This window comes from Cetorhinus maximus, chromosome 4 (assembly GCF_964194155.1).
Source record: "Cetorhinus maximus chromosome 4, sCetMax3.hap1.1, whole genome shotgun sequence".
Taxonomy (NCBI): Eukaryota; Metazoa; Chordata; class Chondrichthyes; order Lamniformes; family Cetorhinidae; genus Cetorhinus; species Cetorhinus maximus.
In genome coordinates, this window is record NC_135882.1 from 126,837,782 (window position 1) to 126,865,108 (window position 27,327).

At 43.0% G+C, this 27,327-nt stretch overlaps 1 protein-coding gene across 2 annotated transcripts in view; it reads right to left on the minus strand.

Moving 5' to 3' along the window:
- cdh17 (cadherin 17, LI cadherin (liver-intestine)) overlaps window positions 1–27,327 on the minus strand; it is a 109,728-nt gene that overhangs the window by 74,171 nt on the left and 8,230 nt on the right. For both annotated transcript variants that reach the window (XM_078540754.1, XM_078540753.1), the window contains exons 3-4: window positions 5,537–5,638; window positions 776–910 (exon numbers count right to left, since the gene is read on the minus strand). In XM_078540754.1, coding sequence (XP_078396880.1) covers window positions 776–910; window positions 5,537–5,638 — 237 coding nt within the window. The remainder of the gene's footprint in view (window positions 1–775; window positions 911–5,536; window positions 5,639–27,327) is intronic.

Here is a 27,327-nt window from a genome sequence, read left to right on the forward strand (position 1 = left end):
AAGGACATTGATGAAGCAGCTGAAGATGGTTGGGCCGAGGACACTACCCTGAGGAACTCCTGCAATGATGTCCTGGAGCTGAGATAACTGACCTCCAACAACCACTTAAACTTGAGAACTTAGCGGAACTTACCATGTAAACCAATTTTTTTTAAAATGCATTCATGGGATTTGGGCTTCGCTGGCTGGACCAATATTTATTGCCCATCACTAGTTTCCCTTGTTCTGCTTTTTGTGTACAGCACATACCTGGGCAATTTTCCACATAGCCTGGTAGATGCCAGCGTTGTAGCTGTACTGGAACAGCTTGGCTAGGGGCGCAGCAATTTCTGGAGCACAAGTCTTCAGTACTATTGCCGGAATATTGTCAGGGCCCACAGCCTGTGCAGTATCCAGTGCCTTCAGCTGTCTCTTGATATCATGTGGCATGAATTGAATTGGCTGAAAACTGGCATCTGTGATGCTGGGGACCTCCAGAGGAGGCCAAGATGGATCATCCACTCAGCACTCCTGGCTGAGGATTGTAACAGATGCTTCAGGCTGATCTTTTGCACTGTCAGGGCGAGTTCAGAGTTTTAATTCAACTTGGTACCTTATCTCTTGCTTTTCTAAATTGTTGTTTGCAGCCACACAAAGTTCTCAATTTTTAATTGAAAAAAATTGCACTGTATTCAAAACTATAAATTTCAAAGTTGCAAATCTGCATAAACTGCATAATCAGATACAATTGTCATAATTCACTTCATATTGGAATTTTCTTCTCTTTTCTGTTTACCTGTAACTTGTAATTTGCTTGTTCTTCACGGTCCAGGCTCTTGTTGCAAGTCAACCATCCATCTGAAATGGAGAACTTCCCGTATGTTTCACCAGTCACTTTAAACAACTTCACAGCATTGTTGGTTGCTGTAAACTACAATGAAAGGAAATTTTATATACAAGATCTAGTTTGTGTGCATTACAATCAAATATACAGTCATGGGTTATCTTACTCTAACTTACAAATAAATAAAGTAAAACTCTATTGTAATTATAAGAGTAGCTTAGTAGTTAATTGGCTGAATTTTACAGGGTGCCTTGGTCCCCGCACTCTCCCCAGTTAAAAGTTGGGGGGAGCCCACCCACTAGCTAATGGCTGTCCCTCAGCAAAACGCTGGAAGCGGCATTACTTTTGTTTCATTCATTCATGGGATGTGGGCGTCGCTGGCTAGGCCACCATTTAATGCCCATCCCCACTTGCCTTTGAGAAGTTGGTAGTGAGCTGCCTTCTGAACCACTGAGGTCTATGTGCTGTAGGTACACCCACAGTGCTATTAGGGAGGGAGTTCCAGGATTTTGACCCAGCGACAGTTAAGGAACAGTAATATATTTCCAAGTCAGGATGGTGAGAAGCTTGGAGGGGAACTTCCAGGCGGTGGTGTTCCCATGTGTCAGCTGTTCTTGTCCTTCTAGATGGTAGTGCTTGGTGTGTTTGGAAGGTGCTGTCTAAGGAACCTTGGTGAGTTTCGGCAGTGCAACTTGTAGATGGTACACACTGCTGCCACTGTGCATTGGTGATGGAGGGAGTTTGTGGCTGGAGTGCCAATCAAGTGGGCTGCTTTGTCCTGAATGGTATCAAGCTTCTTGAGTGTTGTTGAAGCTACACTCATCCAAGCAAGCGGAGTATTCCATCACACTTCTTACCTGTGCCTTGTAGATGGTGGACAGGCTTTGGGGAGTCAGGAGGTGAATTAGTCGCCATGGGATTCCTGGCCTCTGACCTGCTCTTGTAGCCACAGTATTTATATGACTAGTCCAGTTCAGTTTCTGGTCAATGGTAACCCCCCCCAGGATGTTGATAGTGGGGGGATTCAGCGATGGTAATGTCATAGAATATCAAGGGGCAATGGTTAAATTCACTCTTGTTGGAGATGGTCATTGCCTGTCACTTGTGTGGCGTAAATGTTACTTGCTACTTGTCAGCCCAAGTCTGGATATTGTCCAGGTCTTGCTGCATTTGGACATGGGCTGCTTCAGCATCTGAGGAGTCGCGAATGGTGCTGAACACTATGCAAGCATCAGCGAACATCACCGCTTCTGACCTTATGATTTGGGGGGGGCGGGGTCATTGACGAAGCAGCTAAAGATGGTTGGGCTGAGGACACTACCCTGAGGAACTCCTGCAGTGATGTCCTGGAGCTGAGATGACTGACCTCCAACAACTGCAACCACCTTCCTTTGTGATAGGTATGCCTCCAACCAGTGGAGAGTTTTCCACCTGATTCCCATTGACTCCAGTTTTGCTAGGGCTCCTTGATGCCACACTCAGTCAAATGCTGCCTTGATGTCAAGGGAGGTCACTCTCACCTCACCTCAGGAGTTCAGATCTTTTGTCCATGTTTAAACCATGGTCAGTGACCCTGCCAGAACCCAAACTGAGTGTCAGTGAGCAGATTATTGCTAAGCAAGTGCTGCTTGATAGCACTTTTTGTGACCCCTTCCATCACTTCACTGATGATTGAGTGTAGATGGGGCAGTAATTGACCAAGTTGGATTTACCTGCTTTTTTGCGTACAGGATGTATCTGGGCAATTTTCCACATTGGTGGGTAGATGCCAGTGTTGTAGCTGTACTGGAACAGCTTGGCTAGGGGCACGGGAAGTTTTGGAGCGCAAGTCTTAAGTACTATTGCCGGAATATTGTCAGGGCCCATAGTCTTTGTTGTATCCAGTGCCTTCAACCGTTTTTGATATCACATGTTGTGAATTGAATTGTCTGAAGACTGACATCAGTGACACTGGAGACCTCCAGATGAGGCAAAGATGGATCATCCACCCGGCACTTTTGGCTGAAGATTGTTGCAAATGCTTCAGCCTTACCTTTTCCACTGATTTGCTAGGCTCCCCCATCATTGAGGATGGGGATATTTGTGGAGCCTCCTCCCCCAATGAATTGTTTAATTGTCCATTCATGACTGGATGTGGCAGGACTGCAGAGTTTAGATCTGATCCGTTGGTTGTGGGATTGCTTAGCTCTGTCTATCACTTGCTGCTTATGCTGTTTGGCATGCAAGTAGTCCTGTGTTATAGCTTCACCAGGTTGTTACCTCATTTTTAGGTATGCCTGGTGCTGCTCCTGGCATGCCATCCTGCACTCTTCATTGAACCAGGGTTGATCCCCTGGCTTGGTGGTAATAGTAGAGTGGGGATATGCTGGGCTATGAGGTTACAGTTTGTGGTTGAATACAATTTTGCTGCTGCTGATGGCCCACAGTGCCTCATGTTTGTCCAGTCTTGTGTTGCTAGATCTGTTTGAAATTTATCCCATTTAGCATGATGGTTGTGCCACACAACATGATGGAGGGTATCCTCAATGTGTATGTGGGACTTCAGCTCCACAAGGTCTGTGCGGAGGTCACTCCTACCAATACCGTCGTGGACATATGCATCTGTGACAAGTAGATTGGTTAGGACGAGGTCATGTAGGTTTTCCCCTCTTGTTGGTTTCCTCACCACCTGCCGCAGGCACAGTCTAGCAGCTATATCCTTTAGCTTGGCCAGCTTGGTCAGTAGTGGTGCTACCGTGCCACTCTTGGTGATAGATATTGAAGTACCCACCCAGAGTACATTAAGACCATAAGACGTAAGAGCAGAAGTAGGTCATTTGGCCCATCGAGTTTGCTCTGCCATTCAATGAGATCGTGGCTGATCTGATAATCCTCACCTCCACTTTCCTGCCTTCTCCCCATAACCCTTGATTCCCTTACTGGTTAAAAATCTGTCTGTCTCAGCCTTGAATATGCTTAATGACCCAGCCTCTACAGGCCTCTGCAGTAAAGAATGCCACAGATTCACTACCCTCAGAGAAGAAATTCCTCCTCATCCCTGTTTTAAGTGGGTGACCCCTTACTCTGAGATTATGCCATCTGGTCCTAGACTCTCCCACAAGGGGAAACAACCTCTCAGTATCTACCCTGTCAAGCCCCCTAAGAATCTTATATGTTTCAATAAGGTCGCCTCTCATTCTTTTAAACTCCAATGAGTACAGGCCCAACCTACTCAACCTCTCCTCATAAGAAAATCCCTCCATCCCCAGGATCAACCTAGTGAATCTTCCCTGGACTGCCTCCAATGCCAGTATATCTTCCCTTAGATAAGGGGACCAAAACTGTTCACAGTATTCTAGGTGTTGTCTAACTAGTGCCTTGTATAGTTTTAGCAAGACTTCCATATTTTTAGACTCCTTTCCCTTTGATATAAAGGCCAACATTCCATTTGCCTTACCTATTACCTGTTGAACTTGTATGCTAGCTTTTTGTGATTCATGCACGTGGACCCCCAAATCCCTCTGCTGCAGCTTTCTGCAGTCTTTCTCCATTTAAATAATATTCAGCACCTCTATTCTTTCCTCACATTTTCCCACATTATATTCCATCTGCCACATTTTTGCCCACTCACTTAACCTGTCTCCTGTGCCGTTGCCATGATCAGTGCTTCCTCCAAGTGGCATTCAACATGGAGGAGCACTGATTCATCAGTTGCAGAGGTGGGGCAGGGTGCAGCAGTTGCTCACGATTAGCCTGATGCCATAAGACTTCATGGTGTCCACAGGTGATGTTGGCAACTCCCAGGGCAACTCCCTCCCAACTGTACACCACTGTGTCGCCACCTCTGGTGGGTCAGGGATATTCAGGGATGGTGTTGGTGGTGTGTGGGACATTGTCTGAGAGGTATGATTCTGTGAGTATGACTATATCTATGAGCTGTCTATGGAACAGCTGTCCCAACTTTGGCACAAGCCCACAGATGTTCTTAAGGGAGACTTTGCAGTATTGACAGAGCTGGGTGTGCCCTTGTTGTTGTCAGTGCCTAGGTCTATGCATCTGATCCATCTGGTTACATTCCTTTTTTAGGCTTTGTTAGCAGATTGATACAACTGAGTGGCTTGCTTGGCAATTTAAGGGTCAACCACATTAGTGTGGGTCTAGAGTCACATGTGGGATCATCCCTAAGGGCATTAGTGAAACAGATGTGTTTTTACAGCAAGGTTTCATGGTCACTATTAACTTTTAATTCAAGATTTTTATTCCCTGCTGTGGTGTAGATTTGAACCCATATCCCCAGATCACTAGCCTGGGCCTCTGGATTACTAATCTGGTGACAGTACCACTACACCATCACCTCCAACTCACACCCCCTAATTTACAATGAGTCCCATCATACTTTTAGAAACACCAGCAATCGCCTGCCCACCCAGTCACTCACCCTTTACCTTGGATTCAGGAACCTAGGCACTCACTTAAGGCAATACAAATAGCGTAAGTGATACGTGGTGACACCAGTCATAAGGAAACCATGAGATGCAGTTTTGGAAGTGGGGTCTGGCGTAGCTTAGGAGAGGCGTAAAACATGTCAGCTCCTGATTGCCAGCAAACATATTTGCTCTTTATTTTTTTTTTACATAAAATCTTAAACCTTTTGTTTACTATTTGCTGTTTAGAATTATTTTTAATCATTATTATGATTAGAAACATTTTCAACCAAAATTATAAGAGTGTTACCTCATAAAAATAAATAGGAACATCAGCTCCCTCAGTAGACGTAAGTGTTATTGGCTGCAATGGGCCTTTGCGTGGCTTTGCACTATTTCCAGTCGTTAAAACCTGCAGTTAATATAAAGAAATGAAATTATACATGTACAGAAGCTATTTCTATACCAAAGTGCCAATGTCAATCCAAATGTCACTGCTAAAAATCAGACCATCTTATTTTGTCAAGTGTATACCCTTTTTATAAAATAGATTTTTTGCCATGTCACTTTAGGATGCAGGTGTATTTGTGAAAGTCACCAAGGGAAGCTAAATTAGGAAAAAATGAAAGACTAGCATTTATATAGCACCGCTCACAATCTCAGGACATCCCAAAGCATTTCACAGTCAACAACTTTTAAAGTGTACTCACTGTTGTATTATACAGAAATGCAGCAGTCAATTTGTACAGAGCAATGTCCCAGAAACGACAATGAGGTAAATGACCAGGCAATTTCTTTTACTGATTTTGCTTGATGGATAAATATTACCAGAACACAAAGGGTAACTCTCCTGCTCAACTTTGAATGGTGCCATGGGCTCTTCTACATCCACCCAAGAGGGTAAAATGGCATCAGTTTATTGTCATAGCTGCATTAGCTGGCAGAAAGTTGAAGGAAATTGTGGCTCTCCCATGACTGAATGTCCAACAAATGGTCATCAAATACAAATAGGAAAGAGGAGGGAGCTAATGATAGATCTTAGGGGGACCCAAAGAGGTAACAGTATGGGCTAGGAAGAAAAGCCATTACTGGAGATGCTTTGGCTAAAATTAGATAGGTAAGTGGAACCAATTGAGGGAAATCGCCACTGAGCTGGCTAATGGAGGGGAGCCAGTGCAGAATTGGAGGAGTTTGTTCTGAAGGTGTAGGTGCAGGAATTAAAGCCGAACTGCCCTTAAAGCAAAAAACGCAGAACTATTAATGGAAACTACTAAAAGAAGAACAGCAACCTTCTGAGAGTGACATTCAATAATCTTCTTAATGAAACAAGGCATGGAAGGGATAGAATTGTGGCTATGACAAGACACTTACCAACACAAAATAACAGTTTCTGGCACAGAGGGTCCATCTAGCCCACTTATAGGAACATGAGTAGGCCATTCAGCCTCTCAAGCCTATTCCACCATTCAATGAGATCATTGCTGATCTATGTCTTAACTCCATCCACCTGCCTTGGCTCAATATCCCTTAATATTTTTGTCGATTTAAAGTTATTAATAGATCTAGTATCTACTGCTTTTGTGGGAGACAGTCCCAAATGTTAGCTGCACTTTGCACAGAGAGGTGTTTCCTAACTTCTTGTCTGAATGGCCTGGCTCTGATCTTAAGGTTATGTGCCCTTGTCTTCGACTTTCCCAGCAAAAAAGGTTTCCCTCTATTCCTTTCAAAATTCTAAAAACCTCAATTAAATCACCCCTTAACTTTCTGGAAGTACAAGCCTGGTTTATGTAACCTCAACTCATGTTCTAAGTCTTGGAACCATAGTATAGGGAAATTCTAATAACCTTGAACTGTTGACTGTTTGTTGATAAAATCTGTCTAGCTTCTTCTTGAAACCATTAAAGTTTACTGCGCCACCACATATGCTGGTAATCTGTTCCACATATTTACCAGCCTTTTATCAAAAGAAATCTTCCTGCATTTCCTGTTTTCCTTTAATAGGGAGACCAAAACTACACGCAGTGGGCTGAATTTTACACAAGGGCAGGGTTTCCCATGTAAAAGTTGAGAGTAGCCCATCTGTGCTTGACCAGCATGGCCCCCAGTCATTTAATAACCTGGCGGGAGGATTGAGTTGGGTGGGTGGGTGCCAGGATTGACAGGGTGGGGAGAAGGGGAAACGCAGGAGAGGGGTGCTTGGTGTTGGGGCCTCTGATAAGCACAGGTGCCCAAACAGGAGACAATCGCCTGGCGTGGGGCATGATGCTGCCAGGCTGGATGCTTGGTACTGGCCGCTCCACCTCGAGTAAAATCTGAGCGGCTAAATTGGCCAGTTAAGGGCTTTGATTACGGGCCACCCATACTTCCACAGCCATAAGTAAAATGCACACAAGGTGGACGGGGCCAGACAAGCGTCAGGCACGACACTGTTGCCATGGCACCCAATTTTACACATCCCCACCTCCGCCCCCCCACACCCCCCCACCACCTCGCTCCTGGATGGGCTGTAAAATTCAGCCCAGTACTCTTGATGTGGTCTCACCAGGTCTAAGGACAGTTTTAAAATGATCTCTCTTAATTTATATCATTGCACTCTTTTTGTACCTAAACATTCTGTTGCTTTTTTGTTAATAGCCTGGTAATCTCAAGCTCATCTTCTCCTCTGATACATTCACCTTTAGAACACATAATTAACTTTAACCTTTCCTCTGCTAAATTTCACAACCATACATTTTCCTGCATTAAATTGTATCTGCAATTTCTCCAACCACTGATTAAGCTCATCAAGGCCTATTTTTTGCATTTTTGCATACTGGTATTCATCATTTGCCATTGCACTCAATTTTGTGTTCTCTGAAACTTTGGACATTTCGGATACAATTCCTGCCTCTAAGTCTTTTATAACAGTTGTAAACTAAGTCTTTTATAACAGTTGTAAACAATAGGAACTCAAGCAGGCAGTAGGTGGATACTCCCTAACCCTGAAAAGCCCTTCTCTATTGCAGGAAGAAATTTAATGATCTCACAAGGTCGGCAAAGATAAATGTGATGACAGCAAGCTACTACTCATCTATTGTTAACACTAAAGATCCATATAGCAACACTACCCTAATACCCTACCATAGAAACTTCTTCACACCAAAGAAGTAAAGTATATGTCTGTAGAATCCTGTAATGCATGTAAACCCCTCGAGGCAATATCTTTTACTATGGAAGCTCTATGAGAAAAGTAATAAGTTTTCCAATAGTTGTGAAATAAACTTGTCTACGCTTGAAAATGACAAGCTTTCTATCTTCCCAGAAGAATAATTGGTACATAATTCCTATGAATGACAAGTTACAGGGAAACATACAACTGGCATCGCTGAGACAAGTTTCAGCCTTGGCTTAGTTGTAGCTTTCTTAATCAAAAATTAATGGGTTCAACCCCTGTTCCTGGCTCTGAGTATATAATCTAGTGCAATAACATAGGCAAGCATGACAACCAATTTCTGTAAAGGAAGGATTTACAGACAATAATGAGATAACTGACCCCAGTTAATCTCTTTCAGTAGACATTAGCAGAGCACATGAAAACAAACCTGCTCTTCTTTGGATAGTCATAAAGTCATTGCACCACAGGAGGAGGCCATTCGCGCCATCGAATCCATGCCAGAATAGTGTCATAAAAATGTTAATTCTACCAAGAGGGCAGACAGGGTCTCAGTTGAACATTTCATCTGAAAGATGGCTCTTCCTACAGTGCAGCACTTCTTTAGTACTGCAGTGTTAGCTGAATTTTAAGCTTCAGTCCCAGTGTAAGACATGAACTGCTGATTGTATCACTGAGCCAAGACTGGTATTCACTGTTGGAGGTTTCAGATGCAGTATTAAACTGAGGCACCAAATGCCTGTTCAAGTCAATATAAAAGATCCCATGGTATTATTTGTAGAGCAATGGAAAATTTATGGCCAACACCAAAAAAATAGGAGCAGATTAACTTGTCATTCATCTCATTGCTGTGTGTGGTCTTGATGTCTAAGAATTAACTGCAATGTTTCCTTTTAAAGCAACAGTGACTACATTCAAAGAAGTTAATTGACTGTGAAGAACTTTGAGGGAGTGGATCTGACAGATTTGAATGGTGCTACATAAATGCAAGCTCTTTTATCCATTCATCTATTAATGCTGTAGGAGAAGGAGGTGATAGAGATACTGGGATCCCATTCAGTGCAGTCAGTAGGAGAGGGGACAAGGGACATACATTGGATATCTCCTGAAAACAGCATTCTCATGCTGCCTGCTTAAATGATTTCTATTTGCAGCCAGTACTAACTGTGCTGTTCATTGGCTATATGAACTTGCAGGATGCTCAGAATTATTACTTCCTAGCACTGCTTAAAGCTAGCTCACACCTCTTAAAGGGGAAGTGTGTTGTGGCTGCAGCAAGTGCTAGGAGTCATGCAGGTAGCGAATCAGACCCACAAAACAATAAGAATGACTCAACATAGGAGAGCACAGGCTCCAAGGTTTTCTGACACTTCAGTGGAGGTGTTGGTGGAGGAGGTGGAAAGGAGGAAAGATATCCTTTGTCCACAGATAGCCAGGAGACTAACGATCAAATGGCAGTGAGTAGGAGCAGATAACCATGGAGGTCAATGTCAGGAGTCAAGCCCCGAGGACAAAGATGCAGTGGCACAAGAAGTTCAATTGCCTCACACGAATGGAGAAGGTCAGTAAATGAATCTTCAATTGTCATATCCTATCAAGTGCTCCACCAACCTCAGTCACTTCTTAATTCATCACAGCCCCATCATTCAACTACCAACAATCGCTATCAATTAGGACTCATGCCTCCCATGCATGTACTCCACTGCACCCTCATACTTTTAGGACTGCTGCAAGCCTCACACACACACACAATGCACAACATGTTCTTACTGCCAGCTGTTTAACCATGGCAACCACATCACCCAAAAAGATTTCACAACACTCACTGACAATTTTCCCTCTGTCCTGCAGGACAAGGTGGAGCAAAATTGAAGGCAGCAGGAACTAATCAGAGAAGGACAAGTGCACCTTTATATGCTAACCCTCTGCCCCCAACCCCCAAGGAAATCCTGGGGATGTTGTGCATTATTGGAATGGCCCTTGCTGAAGGAGTGGTTAATGGAGGAGCTGATACCATTGAAGATGATGGTATCCCTATACCTAACCCTCCTCACATCCCACTTATCCCTCCCCCAACAATCTCTTCTGACTTACTAGCTGCAGGTGGTGTCAACATGCACCTCTTACTTTCCTCCCTCCCCCAACCACATGCTCAACTTTGTGGAAAACTAATGGGACTGAAGGCTGACAAGTCCCCTAGACCTGATGGCCTGCATCCTAAGGCCTTAAAAGAAGTGGTTGCAGAGATAGTAAATGCATTGGTTGTAATCTTCCAATATTCCTTAGATTCTGAAAATGTCCCAGTGGACTGGACAACCACAAATGTGGTTGTAACACCACTGTTCATGAAAGGAGGGAGACAGAAAGCAGGAAACAATAGGCCAGTTAGTCTATCATCTGTCATTGGGAAAATGCTAGAATCCATCATTAAAGTAGCAGTAGCAGGACATTTGGAAAATCATAATAAAATCATGTTGATTCTGCCTGATTGTGTGAAAGGGAAATCATGTTTGACAAATTTATCAGAGTTCTTTGAGAATGTAACAAGCAGGATAGATAAAGAGCCAAATTTGCTCATGATACGAAGATAGGAAAGCAAGTTGTGAGGAGGACACAAAGGCCCAGATTTTCACTCCGTCATGACAAAAATCCCAGAAATGGCCAGAAATTCTAAGTCCCACTCCTGAACATGATATATCCCATTTTCACAGGGACAGGACTGGGTTGGGCCAGGATTCGTGCATGCACAGTTAATGGAGGGAGCTGGCCATTTAAATCACCAGCTTCCTCCGCTGAAATGGGAATTTGGTAAGCTAGGAGTGTGAAATACAGAGTGTGCAGATTAGACCAGAACTTGGTATATTAATTTGGATAGCCAGGGTACCCTTTTGGAGAGGTAAGGTACCCTTTTTGATATAGTCCCAGGACACCTTTTGAAGAGGTAAGGCACCCTTTGTGATTGTTAAAAGTAAACATGATGGTGCATGAAAAGTGCATAAACTCATTGGAATTGTCAAACTGTCAAAGAACAGTCAAAGAACTGTCAAGCTGTTAAAGAACTGCCAAAGCTGTTGAGGAACTGTCAAAGGATTTTAGGTGAATTGGCATGAAGTGCGTAAGGTCAAATTGTGGTAGATGGGGGCATGGGTTGGCATGAGTTGGCACTAAGTTGGCATTGAAGCTATAAAGGGCCATGAGATGTGGGAGGAATAGGGTGTATGAGGGACATTATGCTGGATAGAGGGGGTATGAGTTGGCATGGGCAGCCATGGAGAGTAGGTGGGGGCATGGGTTGGCATGTAGGGTTTGTGGGGTGATAGGTTAGCATCAGGGTATGAGGGGGCAATGGAGGAATGTGGGGAAAAAGATGGCATGGGATGGCATAGATTGGGCATGGCGAGTGTGTGGGGGTTGAGGGCTGGAGGGCTTTTTTGTTTTAATCTTTATTTAAATACTTTAAACAAAGTGCTGGAACACAGAGCCAGATGTTCTACCCAGCCTGAGCCTGCCTCCACACTCGTTCCAGGGGCGGGAGGCCCAACTTCCAGTCCAGCCACCTTACCACCACCCCCCCACCCCCCCTCCCCTCCCACCACCAGCCCCAGATGAAAATCCCAACAGTTGGCAGCCATTTTTAAAAGGTTGGGTTCACAGAGCCAGAAATTGTCCCATCTCTGCACACCCAACCTGGGAACAAAACCTGGACCAAAGAATCTGCAAAGGGATATAAACAAGTTAAATGAGTGGGCAAGACTTTTACAGATGGAGTATAATGTGGAAAAATGTGAAGTTGTACATTTTGGCAAGAAGAATAGAAATGCAGAATATTATTTAAATGGAGAGAGACTGTAGAATGCTATGATGCGGAAGGATTTGGATGTCCTTGTACATGAATCAAACAAAGTTAGCATGCAGACACAACAAGCAACTAGGAAGGAAAATTAAATGTTGGCCTTTATTGCAAGGGGGTTGGAGTATAAATGTAGGGAAGTTTTGCTACAACTGTTCAAGGTATTGGTGAGACCGCACCTGGAGTACTTTAGTCCCCTTACTTCAGGAGGGAAATAGTTGCATTGGAAGCAATTCAGAAAAAGTTCACTCAGCTGATTCCTGGGATGAAATGGTGGTCTTAAAAAGAAAGGTTGAGCAGGTTGGGCCAATACTCGTTGAAGTTTAGAAAAACGAGAGGTGATCGTATTGAAACATTTTTTAAAAAATTTTTATATTTGTTCACAGGATGTGGCGTCGCTGGCTAGGCCAGCATTTATTTCCCATCCTTAATTGCTCTTGAGAAAGTGATGGTGAGCCAGTTTCTTGAACCACTACAGTCCATGTGGTGGAGGTACACCCATAGTGCTGTTAGGAAGGGAGTTCCAGGATTTTGATCCAGCGACAGTGAAGGAATTGCGATATAGTTCCAAGTCAGGATATCATGGGGTTTGGAGGGGAACTTGCAGGTAGTGGTGTTTCCATGCATCTGCTGTCCTTGCCCTTCTGGATGGTAGATGTCGTGAAACATAGGAGATTCTGAGGGGGCTTGATGCTGAGAGGATGCTTCCTCTAGTGGGGGAGTCTACAACTAGCGGGCACAGTTTAAAAATAAAGGATCTCCCACTTAAGACAGGAGAGCTCATGACATCAGATGTCAGAGAGGAATTTCCTCTCTCAAAGGATCATTTAACTTTGGAATTCTTTGCCACAAAGAGCAATAGGTGCTGGGTTATTAAGTATATTCAAGGCTGAGATGGACAGATTTTTGATTGGCAAGGGCATCAAGGGTTATGGAGGACAGGCAGGAAAGGAGGTAAGGCCACAATCAGATCAGCCATGATCTTATTGAATGGCGGTGCAGGCTCAATGGGTCAAACGGCCAACTCCATTAGCAGACCTGTGGACCCAACCATGGTGCAGCATTTAATAGCCAATGTCTCAGCTTCTACTGAAATACAAGCAGCATTTGAGTGCTGTAGTGGAAGCTCAGACTTCTTCAATCATGGCTCCAGATATGAGGGTGAAAAGAGGTTCCCAATGTTTCACAGTACTCCTGCAGTCTGCTCTCCAAAACATCTGCTCCCTAAAGACCCTCTGTCACTATGGCCTCCAACTCAAAGCCCTTCTTACCCCCTGCCTCCTCTTCTCTGTTCTAGCAATTTGTCCTGCTCCCATAGCCTCTGTTTGTTAACTCAGTCATGCTCAAAAGGAATCCCTACTAGGCCATCCATCCCTAGGAACAAATGATTTGAGTAGAAGCTGTTACAAATGTGAGACTTTGCAAGACAGTTATGTTTTAAAATGTCTCTTTTAACTCAAGGCAAAATAAAATGCCCTGAAGAAGGAAATGGTGATCATAGTAAACTCTGCCCGGAGACTGGCCCATGTGATCTGTAACCAAAACTTATAGAAAGTCAAGTGATAGTTTTCACATCATGACACAAAAGAGAGGCAGATGGTCTTCAGGACACACAGACACCAAGGCACCAAGACACAGACAGGGAGACAGGAACAGCTGCTGCTGTGAAAAGCAGAGATACTGTTTTTTGTTAGCCGCCAAGCAAAATGCTGGTGAGCACTAGTTCGCTATTCAAAGAGGTGAGACTTGTGCAGATTTAAGGGCCAAGGAGTTGCTGGAATAGGCCTTACTGCTAGAAGTCAGTTCAGGGATACTCAGTAGGCTGAGGGGAATGGCTTTCAAAGGACAGTGAAAGATTCACTCCAGTGTGGCAGGGAGAAAGGGGCTAACTGAAAAGCTGGGGGGAATCTGGAACTTAATCTTCAAGGCTACAAATCTGTTGGGAGTGTGGCATACAGTGTCAGAAAGTATCCCTGTTGTGTTAGTTAGTTAATAGGAAGTACTTTTTCTATACTTTGATGACTTAGTTGACTGTCAAGTAATATTTACTCCATGTTGTCTTTAGGTTATTTCCTACAGTAAAAGTAAAAAAGTCTTAAAACATGAACTCTAGCCTTAAAACATGAACTCTTGTCCTGCGATACTGGAAAATGCATCTGTTATCGATCTCTATGGGAACAGTAGCAAAGCCTTTATGTCAGCAAAACATCCTACAGCACCTGTGACGCCACTCTCTTTAGACCTTTGCAACTCTAAACAACAATGGAAAGTACCAAATGCTTGTAGAATTGTACCAACAGGCAGAAGAAAAATCAACCAGCCAATTAACCTGTAAATGGTTAGACCCTTTTAAACTGCACTGGTGGGTGTTTCTTCATACTGTTTAACACATGTTCAGTTGTGCAAGGTTAAAAGAGAGCATTGACTGGAGCATGGAGCTTTAAAATGACAGTGGCATTGTTAATTCAGCCTTGCACACTGATGTCATGATCTACTTGCTCTACTTATTTTTACATGTATGAATGCTTTCACCAATGAGGTATCCAGCTTGATTCAAAGACAAAGTGTCCATGTACACTGCAGATAAGACCATAAGACCATAAGACATAGGAGCAGAAATTAGGCCATTCGGCCCATCAAGTCTGCTCCGCCATTCAGCCATGGCTGATAAGTTTCTCAACCCCATTCTCCCGCCTTCTCCCCGTAACCTTTGATCCCCTTACCAATCAAGAACCTATCTATCTCGGTCTTAAATACACTCAATGACCTCGCCTCCACAGCCTTCTGTGGCAATGAATTCCATAGATTCACCACTCTCTGGCTAAAGAAGTTTCTCCTCATCTCTGTTCTAAAAGGTCTTCCCTTTACTCTGAAGCTGAGTCTCTCCTACTAATGGAAACATCTTCCCCACGTCCATTCTATCCAGGCCTTTCAGTATTCTGTAAGTTTCAATCAGATCCCCCTTCATCCTTCTAAACTCCATCGAGTATAGACCCAGAGTCCTCAAACGTTCCTCATATGTTAAGCCTTTCATTCCTGGGATCATTCTTGTGAACTTCCTCTGGACCCTTCCCAAGGCCAGCGCATCCTTGCTGAGATACGGGGCCCAAAATTGCTCACAATATTCTAAATGTGGTCTGACCAAAGATATTGCTTTGGTCCCTGAACAGCACCAAAAAGCATGCACTACAATGCCCAATTTCACACCAGGAAAGACTGCACCTGCAGATGGTTTGTGCAAATTAATTGCTAGTGATCAACAATCAAATTTTCTGTTTTCTGAGTCCAAAGAGAAGGGTGAGGAAAATATGGATAGCAGGAAACTCGTTGCATTTCTTGGACCATTTCTCTCCATAAGAGCAGGAAACAAGAAAGAAGCAGAGATAGATAATTGTCCAATGGCAGCACCTTCAAACACAGGAATTTCCCATGCCATATTTCATGCTCTCACTGTCACTCTCGGCCCCAGACAGAGGCACTCAGTAGATATAGATGGTTTATATGAGGAGTGGATACACATGCTGAATTTTCCTCAGGGAGGCAGGAAACAGCAGTCAGGACTGTTTTCGTCCAGTGGGAAACTGATTAAACTCAAACTTTCACATGGGTGAGCCCTTAATTGATATGGAGACATCTCTCCTGTCCAATTAAGGGCAGTAGGCAGGTTCTTGAAGCTGAAGGGCCAATCAGAGGTCTTCCAACAACAAAAGCAATAATTTATATTTATGTAGCACCTTTAATATAATGAAACATCCCAAGGCGTTTCACGGGAGTATTATAAACAAAATGCGACAGCGAACCTCTTAAAGGAGGAAAACAAGGTAGGGAAGCAGAGAGGTGTAGGGATGGAATTCCAAAACTTAGGGCCTAGACAACTGAAAGCATAAAAACCAGTGGTGCAGCATTTACAATTGGAAATGTACATAAGGCCAGAATTAGAGGAGCACAGATATCTGGGAGGTATGTAGGACTGAGGGGGGAGTAGAGAGATAGGGAGAGGCAAGGCCATGGAAGGATTTGAAAACAAGGATGAGAATTTTAAAGTCAAGACATTGACAGGAAGCCAATGTGGGGCAGCAAACACAGGGGTGATAGGGGAATGGAACTTGCTGCAAGTTACGGGCAGATGTGTTTTGGATGACCTCAAGCTTACGGAGGCTAGAATGTGGGAGACAAGCCAGGAGTAGGTTGGAATAGTCGAGTCTTCAGGTAATGAAGGCGTGAATGAGGATTTCAGCAGCAGATGAGCTGAGACAGGGGAGAAGTTGGGCAATGTTACAGAGGTGGAAAATTGCGTTCTTACTGATGCCACAATGTCGAAAGCTCATTTTGGGATCACATGTAGCACCAAGGTATTGAGCAGTTTGACTTAATCTCGGATTATTGCCAGGGGAGACGGATGGAGTTGGTAGCTAGGGAACAGCGTTTGGGGCAGGGACCAAAAACAATTGCTTCAGGGAAGCACCTCGCTGCTGTACAAGGTATGTATCTGGGAGGGCACTTCAACAAGAAGGTGCCCATTGTCAACCTACCCACCCCTATGCATATTGAGGCCCTTAATGGCCATTAATGACCACAGAAGGGCCTCATCCCACTGCTGTTGGCATTAACCCACCTGCGGGTGGACCTGTCATCATGCAGCCAGCTTGTCACCTCCAGGAAGGAGAGATGTCCCTCAATCAAGAAGTGCTCATTCAGACAGTTCTTAAATCAAGAAATGGTTCTGAAGAAGAGTCATATTTGACACTAAACGGACAGAATCACCTGGTCTCGCTGGTGGTGAGCTTGGAGGCGTGAAGTGTATGTAATTAGGCAGGATGGTGGCGTACCAAAATCCTGCCGCCTTCCAGCCTCTGCCAGAATTCTGAATAAGAAGGCCCTTGTCAACCTTCCCACCCCTCCGCATATTGAGGCCCTTAATGGCCATTAATGACCACATAAGGGCCTCATCCCACTGCTGTTGGCATTAACCCAGCTGCGGGTGGACCTGTCATCAGGCAACCAGCTTGTCACCTCCAGGAAGGAGAGATGTCCCTCAATCAAAAGCGCTCCTGATCGAGGGACTGGGCATTGGTAACGGGGTGCCTGCTGAGAGCCACCTCACTGCCTTTGCTGCCAGCCCACCCCATCCAGCACCCTTCTCCCTACGATCCCCACCTGGCAAAACCACAACCATCCCCCACCTACATTACTTACGCATGGCCTGGGTTGCTCCGTAATCCTGGGACTCCAGTGCCTGTGCTTCCATGAGCAGCCACCACTTGCCCAGTGGCACAGCTGAGCACAAGAACTACAGGCATCTGATTGGTTAGCTGCTCTGGCTCCCAGGGTCTTGATTCCAAGGGAATGCACGCTGCTGGCCTCAGCACTGCCAGGTTGCCTTGTGGTTCGCAGGCCTTCCCAAAAAAGAGGCAGCACAGGTCTCTTGCAAGATCCCCCGCAACAAGATTCCGCCTGTTGACTTGATTTCTCTCTTCACAGATGCTGCCAGACTTGCTGATAATTTCCAAAACCTCCTGTTCTTATTACTGGACGGATTTAAAATGTTTTACAAGGAGGCATTTTACATGGTATACTATTCCACTGCTAAGGAATATCTCATCGGACTTTTCTACTTTAGCTTTCATTAATCTGCAATTTGCTGTCCATTAGGCAAATATTTTAATGAAGGAATTAGTTCCTGGTCTTATGCCCTAGTACTATAGGCTTAAAATAACCTAACTGCCCTTGACACTGATGTAGAACTTGAAGATACATGTCAGTAACTGATTCCATATTTGTTCAGAAGCCCATGTTACTATTTTATTATGCTTTCACCTAAGCCATGTTGCTTTTACTTCAAACCAGGAAAAGTTGTCAGGGACCAAAAGTGCAGGACCCACAGTGGTGAAAGTAGTAAGAGGGAATTTGAGATAAGTCAGATTGGGTCATTTTCTGAGTACAAGCTGGCAGCAGAGAACTTCATTTGCTGCCAGTACACATTAGAAAAGCATCACCTTTACAAGTTTTGGAAGTGCTGGCAGTGGGTGAGCTATCATGGGTTTCAAGTGCCTGAATGTTGTAAGAGAATGGAAAGACTAGGGTGGCAAAAATTTAGAAAAGGATGAATTAGAGGAGGAGATTGTGATGAATCACAACTTCAATTGAGGAAGGATATATAGATTGATATTTTAGGACTTACCTCTATGTAGGTGGTAGAGATAAGTGAACAATCACTAATCACACAAGTTCTTATACCATATTTATCTCAGTCATTACATTAAACATTTTCAAACTGGCAACTGCAGGTGCTGCCTCAGTTTCACACAAGTTACAAGTACAAACAGGATATTGATTTCAAAGAGATCAACGATAGATTCTTGTAAATACGATTTTAGTGCTTTGCAATGAATACAGCAGGTGAGTATGCATGTTTGTCAACTATCTTTGCTGAAAATCAGCAAACCTGAAACAGCCCCTACTTCATAGAAGCATAGAGGTTTTTAGCACAGATGGAGGAGATTTGGCCCACCATGCCTATGTCAGCTTTATGTTAGAGCAATCCAACTCTCATTCATTACCCTGAATTTTCCCTCTCGCTTTACACCTTTTTCTGCTTCAAATATTTATCCAATTTTCCCATAAAGATGCAGATAAAGATAAAGATCACTCTCTCTCCCACTCTCTGTAGCAAATGCTTCAACAATCCAACAATTTAAAAAAAGAAATTTCTCCTGACCTTTCTTCTCATGTAAGTGATAACTTTAAGCAAATAAGCCCTTATTACGGACTCTTCAGTTAAAGGAAATAATCTTTCCTTATTCACTCTATCAAAATCCTTCACAATTTTAAAAACTATTAAATCTCTTCTTTGTCTTCCCTACTCCTGTGGAAATAGTCTAAATACCTCTAATCTCATCAGCTACCCTTCCTAAACATCAACAGACTGTTTGTGCTCTATGGCTTTAATATATTTTCTTCATAAGATGCCGAGAATTGCACAAAGTATTATACAAATTTATCTTTATTTATTTATTTTTGTAGTCCATGTCCCTCTTTATAAAGCCAAAATGTTGCTTATATTTTTTATGGCTTCATTTAGCTGCACTTGTACCTTCAGGGAATTATATATGTGAACTCCTAGGTCGCTCTTTCATGAGCACTCTCCAACATATTTTCAATTCATATATATTCCTACCTTTTGTCTTCAGTCCCAAAACATATTACCTCATTCTTATCCACATTAAGTCACATCTGCCAGCTGTCTGCCTGTTCCTTTAACATGTCGATATTCTCCAGAATTTTCACAATTCTGCTGTCCTTAGCTGCTCTATCTTTGTGTAGCTCCAGTCCCACATCAACATCGTTAGGCCAGAATATTGCGGTCAGCGTGCAGGGGCTGGCCCGACATGCGCCCGACGTCATCGTGCATCATTTAGATATTTTTTTCGGTGGGCGCACGCTGGAGGCGGCTACGCGCCTGCCGAAGTGTCAACGGCCTATTAAGGCCATTAAAAAACCAATTCAAGTTGTTAGCAACGCTGCTCATCCAATCTTATGGTTGGTGGGCAGGCGAAGAGCCCAAGCAGCCTTTGCATTTTTCAGTAAACCTCATCCATGGGCGGAATGAGGTTTCCTGGAGGTTTCATAAAATTATTAATTAAATTTTGCAAAATTCACAAACATATCCCAGCTCATTTGACAGTGTCACATGATGGGACATGTTTAAATAATTTTTTTCCTCCTTTATTAAAAAATTTTACTATCAACTTAATCTCCCTGAGGCAGCTCCATGCCTCAAGGAGACAATTGTGCTCTTATGTGCGCATGTGTGAAAGAGCACAGGCCCCGGCTCTCCCTACTCCCCCTGCCTGCACAGGTAGTGCTGAGCGCTACCAGCTGCGCGTTACGCTGGGCAGGGCTTAATTGGCCCACGTAAAATGGCAGGGCGCAGCCGATCCACGCCCACCCCCGCCCAGCCCGCCCAACATAGGTAACATTCAGCCCTGTACTGCCCACTGGAGGGGCCTAGCAAGCTAATCAGTTATAACAAACCACTACAAAAGAAATATAGGAAGTTCAAAAGGAATATCAACTATCACCTTCTCAGGGCCATATGGGGTGGGCAGTAAATGATGCCCACATCCCAAAAAAAAATCATAGTTTTGATTATTATTTTTATTTAATTGAATATGGAGGTTTTTTTTTTACAAAATCTTGATTTTATCCTTTGGACTGTGATACTGTTTTAGTCTTCCATCCTTTTGGAGAATGGTCCATTATAGTCAATCTTGTAGGGTTTTTTCCGTGCATAACCATTTGCAACTATGTTAATGCAACTGCACCAGTTACCGCTCTTAAATGTATCAATAAACATATTTTCAAGCAATCTATTTTGAATAACTTGTGTTTTAAAATGCTGCCCAATTGCATGGGTTCATGGCAGCTTTTGTGTCGGAGGGGTATACATATGAGTTTGAGCAGAAACTCAAATAAAAGAAAACTCCTCTCAAAACTAGCACAATGTTGGACACGATTTGCACTTGGATCACCAAATGTGCTCAAAGTGGAAACTCTACCCCACATTTAGAGCAAATTTGACATGTGAGAGTGAACAGTGGGTGTGAAACTTCAGCAATATTGAGAAATCAAAAATGTAATGCAGAATATGAATAAAACTATAATGTGTAAAAAGGAATGCACATAATTTTCCTACATTGCAATAATGACTGCACTTCAAAACTACCTTATTAGCTGTAAAGCATTTTGGGATGTTCTGAGGTTGTGAAAGGTGCTACATATTTGCAAGTTTTTATTCCAAGTTATTGGTAGAGTGCAGTAGGTGGAGCACACTGAACAGACAAAGAGACTAGGGCTGGGGGCAAAATTCAGGATCGTGCTGAGAAGGGAAATTCAAATCATTGTACTGCTTGAGGCAAAGAAAGCCTAATCAGGCTGCAAAGACATGGAAGCTGAGTCAGAGAATGACCCTTTAATTGAAGGACTGTCACAAAGAGATGAATCAGCTTAGGGGGAGAGGGGACAAACGTTTAGCAAGCATTCTAACCAATTTTCCACCTAATAATAAATCCAAAGCTTGATAAAATGTCTGTTGGCTATAAATAGAAACAGCCCTTGCTAGGTTAAGTGCAAAAAAAGGTGGAAATAACAATCTTCAAAAGGGGAGGAGTTTCAAATTTTGAACAGTTTGAAGACGGAGCAGAAAGGAAGGATAATGAAGTTTCCATTTCATTTATGTTCGAGGAATGAAACGCGTCAGGGCTCATGCAGGGAAATTAAATTGAATAACTGCGGGAATATTAATTTAATAGGGGCAAATTTGAACCTGACTACAGGAACTGGGCGGGTGGTCAGTTAAAATCAATCGGGTGACTTACCCACCAATGTCTCACTTGGGTCTCACCAGCTTAAATTTTAGCCAGCTCTTCTGTACAGGCAGTTAAAGCATTCATCTGAAGTCAGTTAAATATGAAGTTTGGTGTGCAATGATGTCAGTGGGATCTAACAATGATTTTAACCCTGGAGTGAGTAGGGAAACCACTGCAACTTTTCCCGCCAGGTGAAATAAAATGAGAAAATAATCGGAAGTAGAAGGAGCCATTAAGCTAACTTATTAACTTGTGGGGGCAGGAGGAGCAGGACTGCCATGCCCCAGACCCCTCCTAGAACCCAAGGTTTTCAATTGCTTGTGAGGGCAAGAACTGGAGCAGATGCACTTTGAAAATATTGTTCTTGGATGGCGTTTCAGTGTTCCAACATCTCTGGAACATGTTGGAATTTTCAAAATGAGGGCCAGGGTGGGAGTCAGGAATTCGCTTATCTCAAATTCACAGCCTGTGTAGTAATTATGGTTTTATTTAGTGCATTATGCACCTTTAAGAATAATACTTATTAGGGAAGATCACATGATCTGTAGTAACCAGTAGGAAAGTAGCACGGGCTACCTCAGCAGACAGTGTAGAGATAGAGTTGGAGTTGAAAGTACATGTGGAGCTGCTGCTGAGTATATTGTAAATAAACTTAACGTTTCCACTTAAGAAGTGTCTGCAGTTCAACTCTATTACTAATAGTACAACTCGGCCACCCTACAACAAACTGGTGACAAGGATAAAACAGGATTTAACAGAAGAAATCAAATTAAAAAGAAATCGGCACTGTGCCTCACCCAATGATTGTAAGTAGCAAGCTCCGTTAGAATTGAAGTTCTCTCTCAAAATGCCACAATTTGGGAGAATTGCTCCTTTTGAACCAGCCACAGATGATTGGTCTCAATACATAGAATGCCTCACATTCTTTTTTCAACCATATGAGATTATGGGAGAAGAGAAGAGGCGAGCAATCCTCTTGAGTACTTGCGGGAGCAAAACTTATGATTCGAAGTTTGACAGCACTCTGTGCCCCAGATTCAAAAAATTTTGATGAATTGGTGGACCTTGTGAAGGGTCACTTTTAACCCAAGCCCTCAGTCACGATGCAGAGGTTCAGGTTTAATTCATGAAATAGAGCTCTAAGTGAGACAACTGCATGCTACATGGAAAATTTGAAGCAGCTAATGGGACATTGTGAGTTTGGTATGACTCTGAACAACATGCTCAGAGATTGTTTAGTGTGTGGTGTGAAAGAGGACACTCTTCAGAAAAGATTATTGCCAAAGTGAATTTGGATTTCAAGGAGGCGCTAGAGATTGCGCTGGCCATGGAATGCACTGTAAGAGATTTACAAACAATACAGGGTGTGCAAAATGGCACCATCTTCCACATTGGGTGGGAAACCTCAGCCAAAAAGGGTGCGAAAAAGCAAGACTCAGCCAGGAAGCGGGAGACAGCCCCGCTAGCCAAAGAATAAAGAAAAATAACTTAGCAGTGAGATCGAAGAATAATCTTAATAGCGGTGGAAGCAAGCAGTCTTTTAATTGGCAGTTTAAAAAATTGAATGCTACGATTATCACAGAAATGGACATATAATGAGGCAATGCAAGGAAAGATTCAAGCAGGCTTGTAAACAGAAGAAGAAGTCCAATGAAATCTACAATGTAGAAGAGCCTGAAACAACAAATTATGACATTTACTCATTGTTTAATCTGAAAGTTGGAAAGACAGAACCAATATTTGTCACAGTGAAAGTAAATGGCAAACCTGTTAAAATGGGAGTAGACAGGGGAGCTTCCACTATAGTAATTGGGGAACATACGTTCTGATATGACACAGCAGTTGATAAAGGCTGAGTTGGTTAAATCTCAGAGGGAAACTTGAACAACTGTCATGACCTATGTTTTCAATTGGTATATTTGAGATGCAGCTGTGATTCAGAAATGAAACCACCAAGCCTCAAACAGTTTTTTATATAAACTAAACTAAACATTTATTAATTTAACAAGAAATTAAACACATACAGATATCTACAAATTACTACCATAACTTTTAAACAAATCCGCAAATTAATCACTCCCAGGTAAATCTTCACCAAGACAACAATAACCCATAGACTTTAAACAGACATCAGGCAAAGCACATTTAACCTTACAAATTCAAAATGAGGTCCCTTGCAATGTGGTTCCTTTGCAGACAGTTGTTGGCTTACAGGTTGGTTAGATCTTAGATGCCTCTGACCTCCACACACAAAACTCCTTTCTCTTTATACCTAGCCTTCTCTTTGAATGTAAATTCTCATTGTATCACTAGGTTTTTGAACTCCACCTCTTCTAACAATAAAACCCCTTTCATAGCGCAAATTTTATTAGTATAAACACATTTCTTGGTGTTTCCCTGCAAGATTTTACTCACTTCTTTTGAATGGTTCATTCAACAAATGCAAATGCACTCTTTACTTTCTAGCCTTCCATTTATCTAATTAACATCTCAAACTACTATACATCAAAGCACCAGACTAGCTGGCTTTAAACCAAATTAAGCCACACACAGACACAGACCCTACTACAAGTCCAATTTAAAAATAATTTCCAATAACATTATACATGTTAATATCTCTTCATAACAGTTCAGATATTGAATAATAGTGAACATCAATTAAGTTTAGAATAGGCAGCTGCCAAGCTAAAAACATATATGGGTGAAGACATTCAAGTAAAAGGCATAATCAGAATAACTGTCCATTATGGAAGCCAATCGGCAAAGCTACCAGTGTTGGTATTGAGAAGCAGAGGACCAAGCCTTCTAGGGCAAAATTGGCTAAAGGAAAGCAACATCGATTGGAAGTGTTCCTGTTTTGAAAAAGGAGCGCGTAAGGACTCAACAACCTGAAGAAACGCAGGCTGTCTTGAGCCAAACCTTGCAAGAAGAGCAGAAGAAACTTGAAGAGACCCAGCTTGATGACAGAGTTCGAGATGAGGCGAGCGACCTTCACAGGGAAAAATAAAACCTGTTGAAAGACCTTCACACACTACAAGATTCCCTCAGGTCAAAGTTTGTACCTCTGGAAAAGTATGAAGAGGAACAGAAAGGAATTAGCACCTCTCTGAACAAACTGAAGAATGAGCTGGCAGAAAAGACACAATAATGTTTAATTCTCCAGGAGACAGCAAACAAATACAAAAAAGAGATGGAAGAGCTGAAGAATCAGCTAAATGAAGCCAAAGAGGTTTTGGAAGAAAGAAATCGCAGAATTTCCCAAGAAGCAGACAGACAATGAAGTTTTAGGAGACTCAGCCACTGAGCTCAGACAAGTTGAGCTTGCATCTGAGAGAAGTCTGGCCAACAGTGAAGTCAAAAAGAAGGCCAAGATTCTGCGCTAGAAAGAAAAAGGCATGTAGAAAGAAGATACAGAAGTATTGTGACAGCATACAAATACACTTTCATATATAGGCCTGGCAATCAAATCGCAAATGCCAATGCTCTTAGTTGTTTGCCTTTACAAGAAAATTATGAGCACATCCCAGTTCCACAGGAACTTGTTTTACTGTTAAATTTCTTAGATTCCTCGCCAGTATGTGCTCGACAGATCAGAGACTGGACAAGTCAGGACCCAGTCCTATCTCAAGTATGAGAACAAGTGCTTCATGGTAGGTCACAGGGGCCTATATCTGGTGAAATTAAACTGTACTTCAACAGAAGACATTAAATAACCAGTCAGGATGGCATCTTATTGTAGGGTGCACGAGTGATAGTTCTTCCAAAGGGGAGCCTCTTTTAGTTGAACTACACAGTGCCCATCCAGGAATTTCCTAAATGAAGGCCTTAGCACGCAGCTATCTATGGTGGCCAGGGATGGATGATGAAATAGAGAGTATGGTAAAGCATTGTGTCCAATGCCAGCCACTGTAAAAGTTGCCAGTGACAGCTCCATTGCCATGGGAGTGGCCAAATAGACCCTTGGTGCAGTTACACATTGACTATGTTGGACCTTTGCTGGGAACAGTGTTTCTGCTCATTGTCGATGCCCATTCATAATGGTTGGACGTATATAAGGTGAACTCACCAACCTCGGGCGCTACAATTGAGAAACCATGTCGGGATTTTGCCATTCATGGACAACAGAAGTAGTCATTTCTGATAACGGCATGGCATTTATGAGTGCTGAGTTCCAACGGTTTATCAGCCTCAAAGGTATCATTCATGTAAAAAATGCATCGTACCACCCTTCATCAAAGGAACTGGCCGAAAGGGGGTTCAAACGTTCAAGACAGGCATGAAAAAGCTAACTGCTGATTCCTTGGCAACCAAGCTAGCACACTTCCTTTTTCATTACAGGACTACCCCTCATACAACAACCGGTATTACACCTGTGGAGTTATTGTTAAGATTGAGCCTAATAATGCTGAATTTAGAGGGGAAGGGTGGAAAGGAGTCAGGGAAACCAGAAAACTAGACACGACTGGCATAGTCGCAAAAGGAAATTTACCATGGGAGAGCCGGTATACGTGAAAAACTTCAGGGAAGGATCAAAGTGGTTACCGGGTGAAATAAGTGTGGTGATTGGACCTCTATCTTACCACGTGAAGGTGGAAGGCACTGGATCATCTATAAACATGTGGACCATTTAAGGAAGGGAGACACAAATTATCAAGATATGGTTCCACCAGTGACCATGACTGGGTCTGTGTTTCCAATTGAAGATACTCAACCCAGGACTGACATGTCTGATGTTCCCATAAGAGTTGAGGATACAGAGCTGCAAGTGCCCACCAAAGCACCTGATGTTCAAGCAACTCTGGAAGAGGAGGTTCCTGACAAAGAATCTGAAGTTGTGGAGCTGTGACTTTCCACACGTACCAGGAAACCACCTGAAAGACTGAACTTGTAAATTCCTTACCCAGTGTAATTATTATGTTGACTTGAAAAAATATGTACTTGGAAATATAATATGTATAGCTGAGTTAAAGGGGGAGATGTAGTAATCATGGTTTTATTTAATGTGTAATGTACTTTTAAGAATAATACTTGTTAGGGAAGATCACATGATCTGTAGTAACCAACAGGAGAGTAGCATGGGCTACCTCAGCAGACAGTGTAGAGATAGAGTTGGAGGTGAAAGCACACATGTAGTTGCTGCTGAGTGTATTGTAAATAAACTTAATGGCCAGATTTGGGGACGGGGCCCACTTGCCGACCGGAAATTGACGCGGGATGACGTCGGGAGGAACCCCCGACGTCATCTCTGTCCATTTAAATTTTTAGGAAGGCAGGCGGACAGCGAAATCAGCTGTTCGCCCGCCAACATGTCAATGGCCAATTGAGGATCATTAAGCTCATTGAAAGACCTTAAGGCTGGCGGACAGGCTAGGAGCCCCAGCGGAATTCTGATAATACATGAAATTTCATCCACTGACGGGATGAGGTTTCATCTCAGTTTTTAAAAAGTTTATTAAAGTTTCACTCATATTTATTAACATGTCCCATCTCGTGTGACAGTGTCATATGAGGGGGACATGTTAATAATGTTTTTCTTTCTTTATTTTTAAAGTTTTTTAAACATTCAGCGCTCTCCCTGAGACAGCACTTCGTCTCAGGGAGATGTGCGTCTTTCCTGGGCATGCATAAAAGAGCGCACTTTGACAGATAAGGAATCCCTCCACCCCCCGCACAGAAAGTGCATAGCGCTTCCTGTCAGGCAACCCGCTGGGCGGGCCTTAATTGGCAGCGGG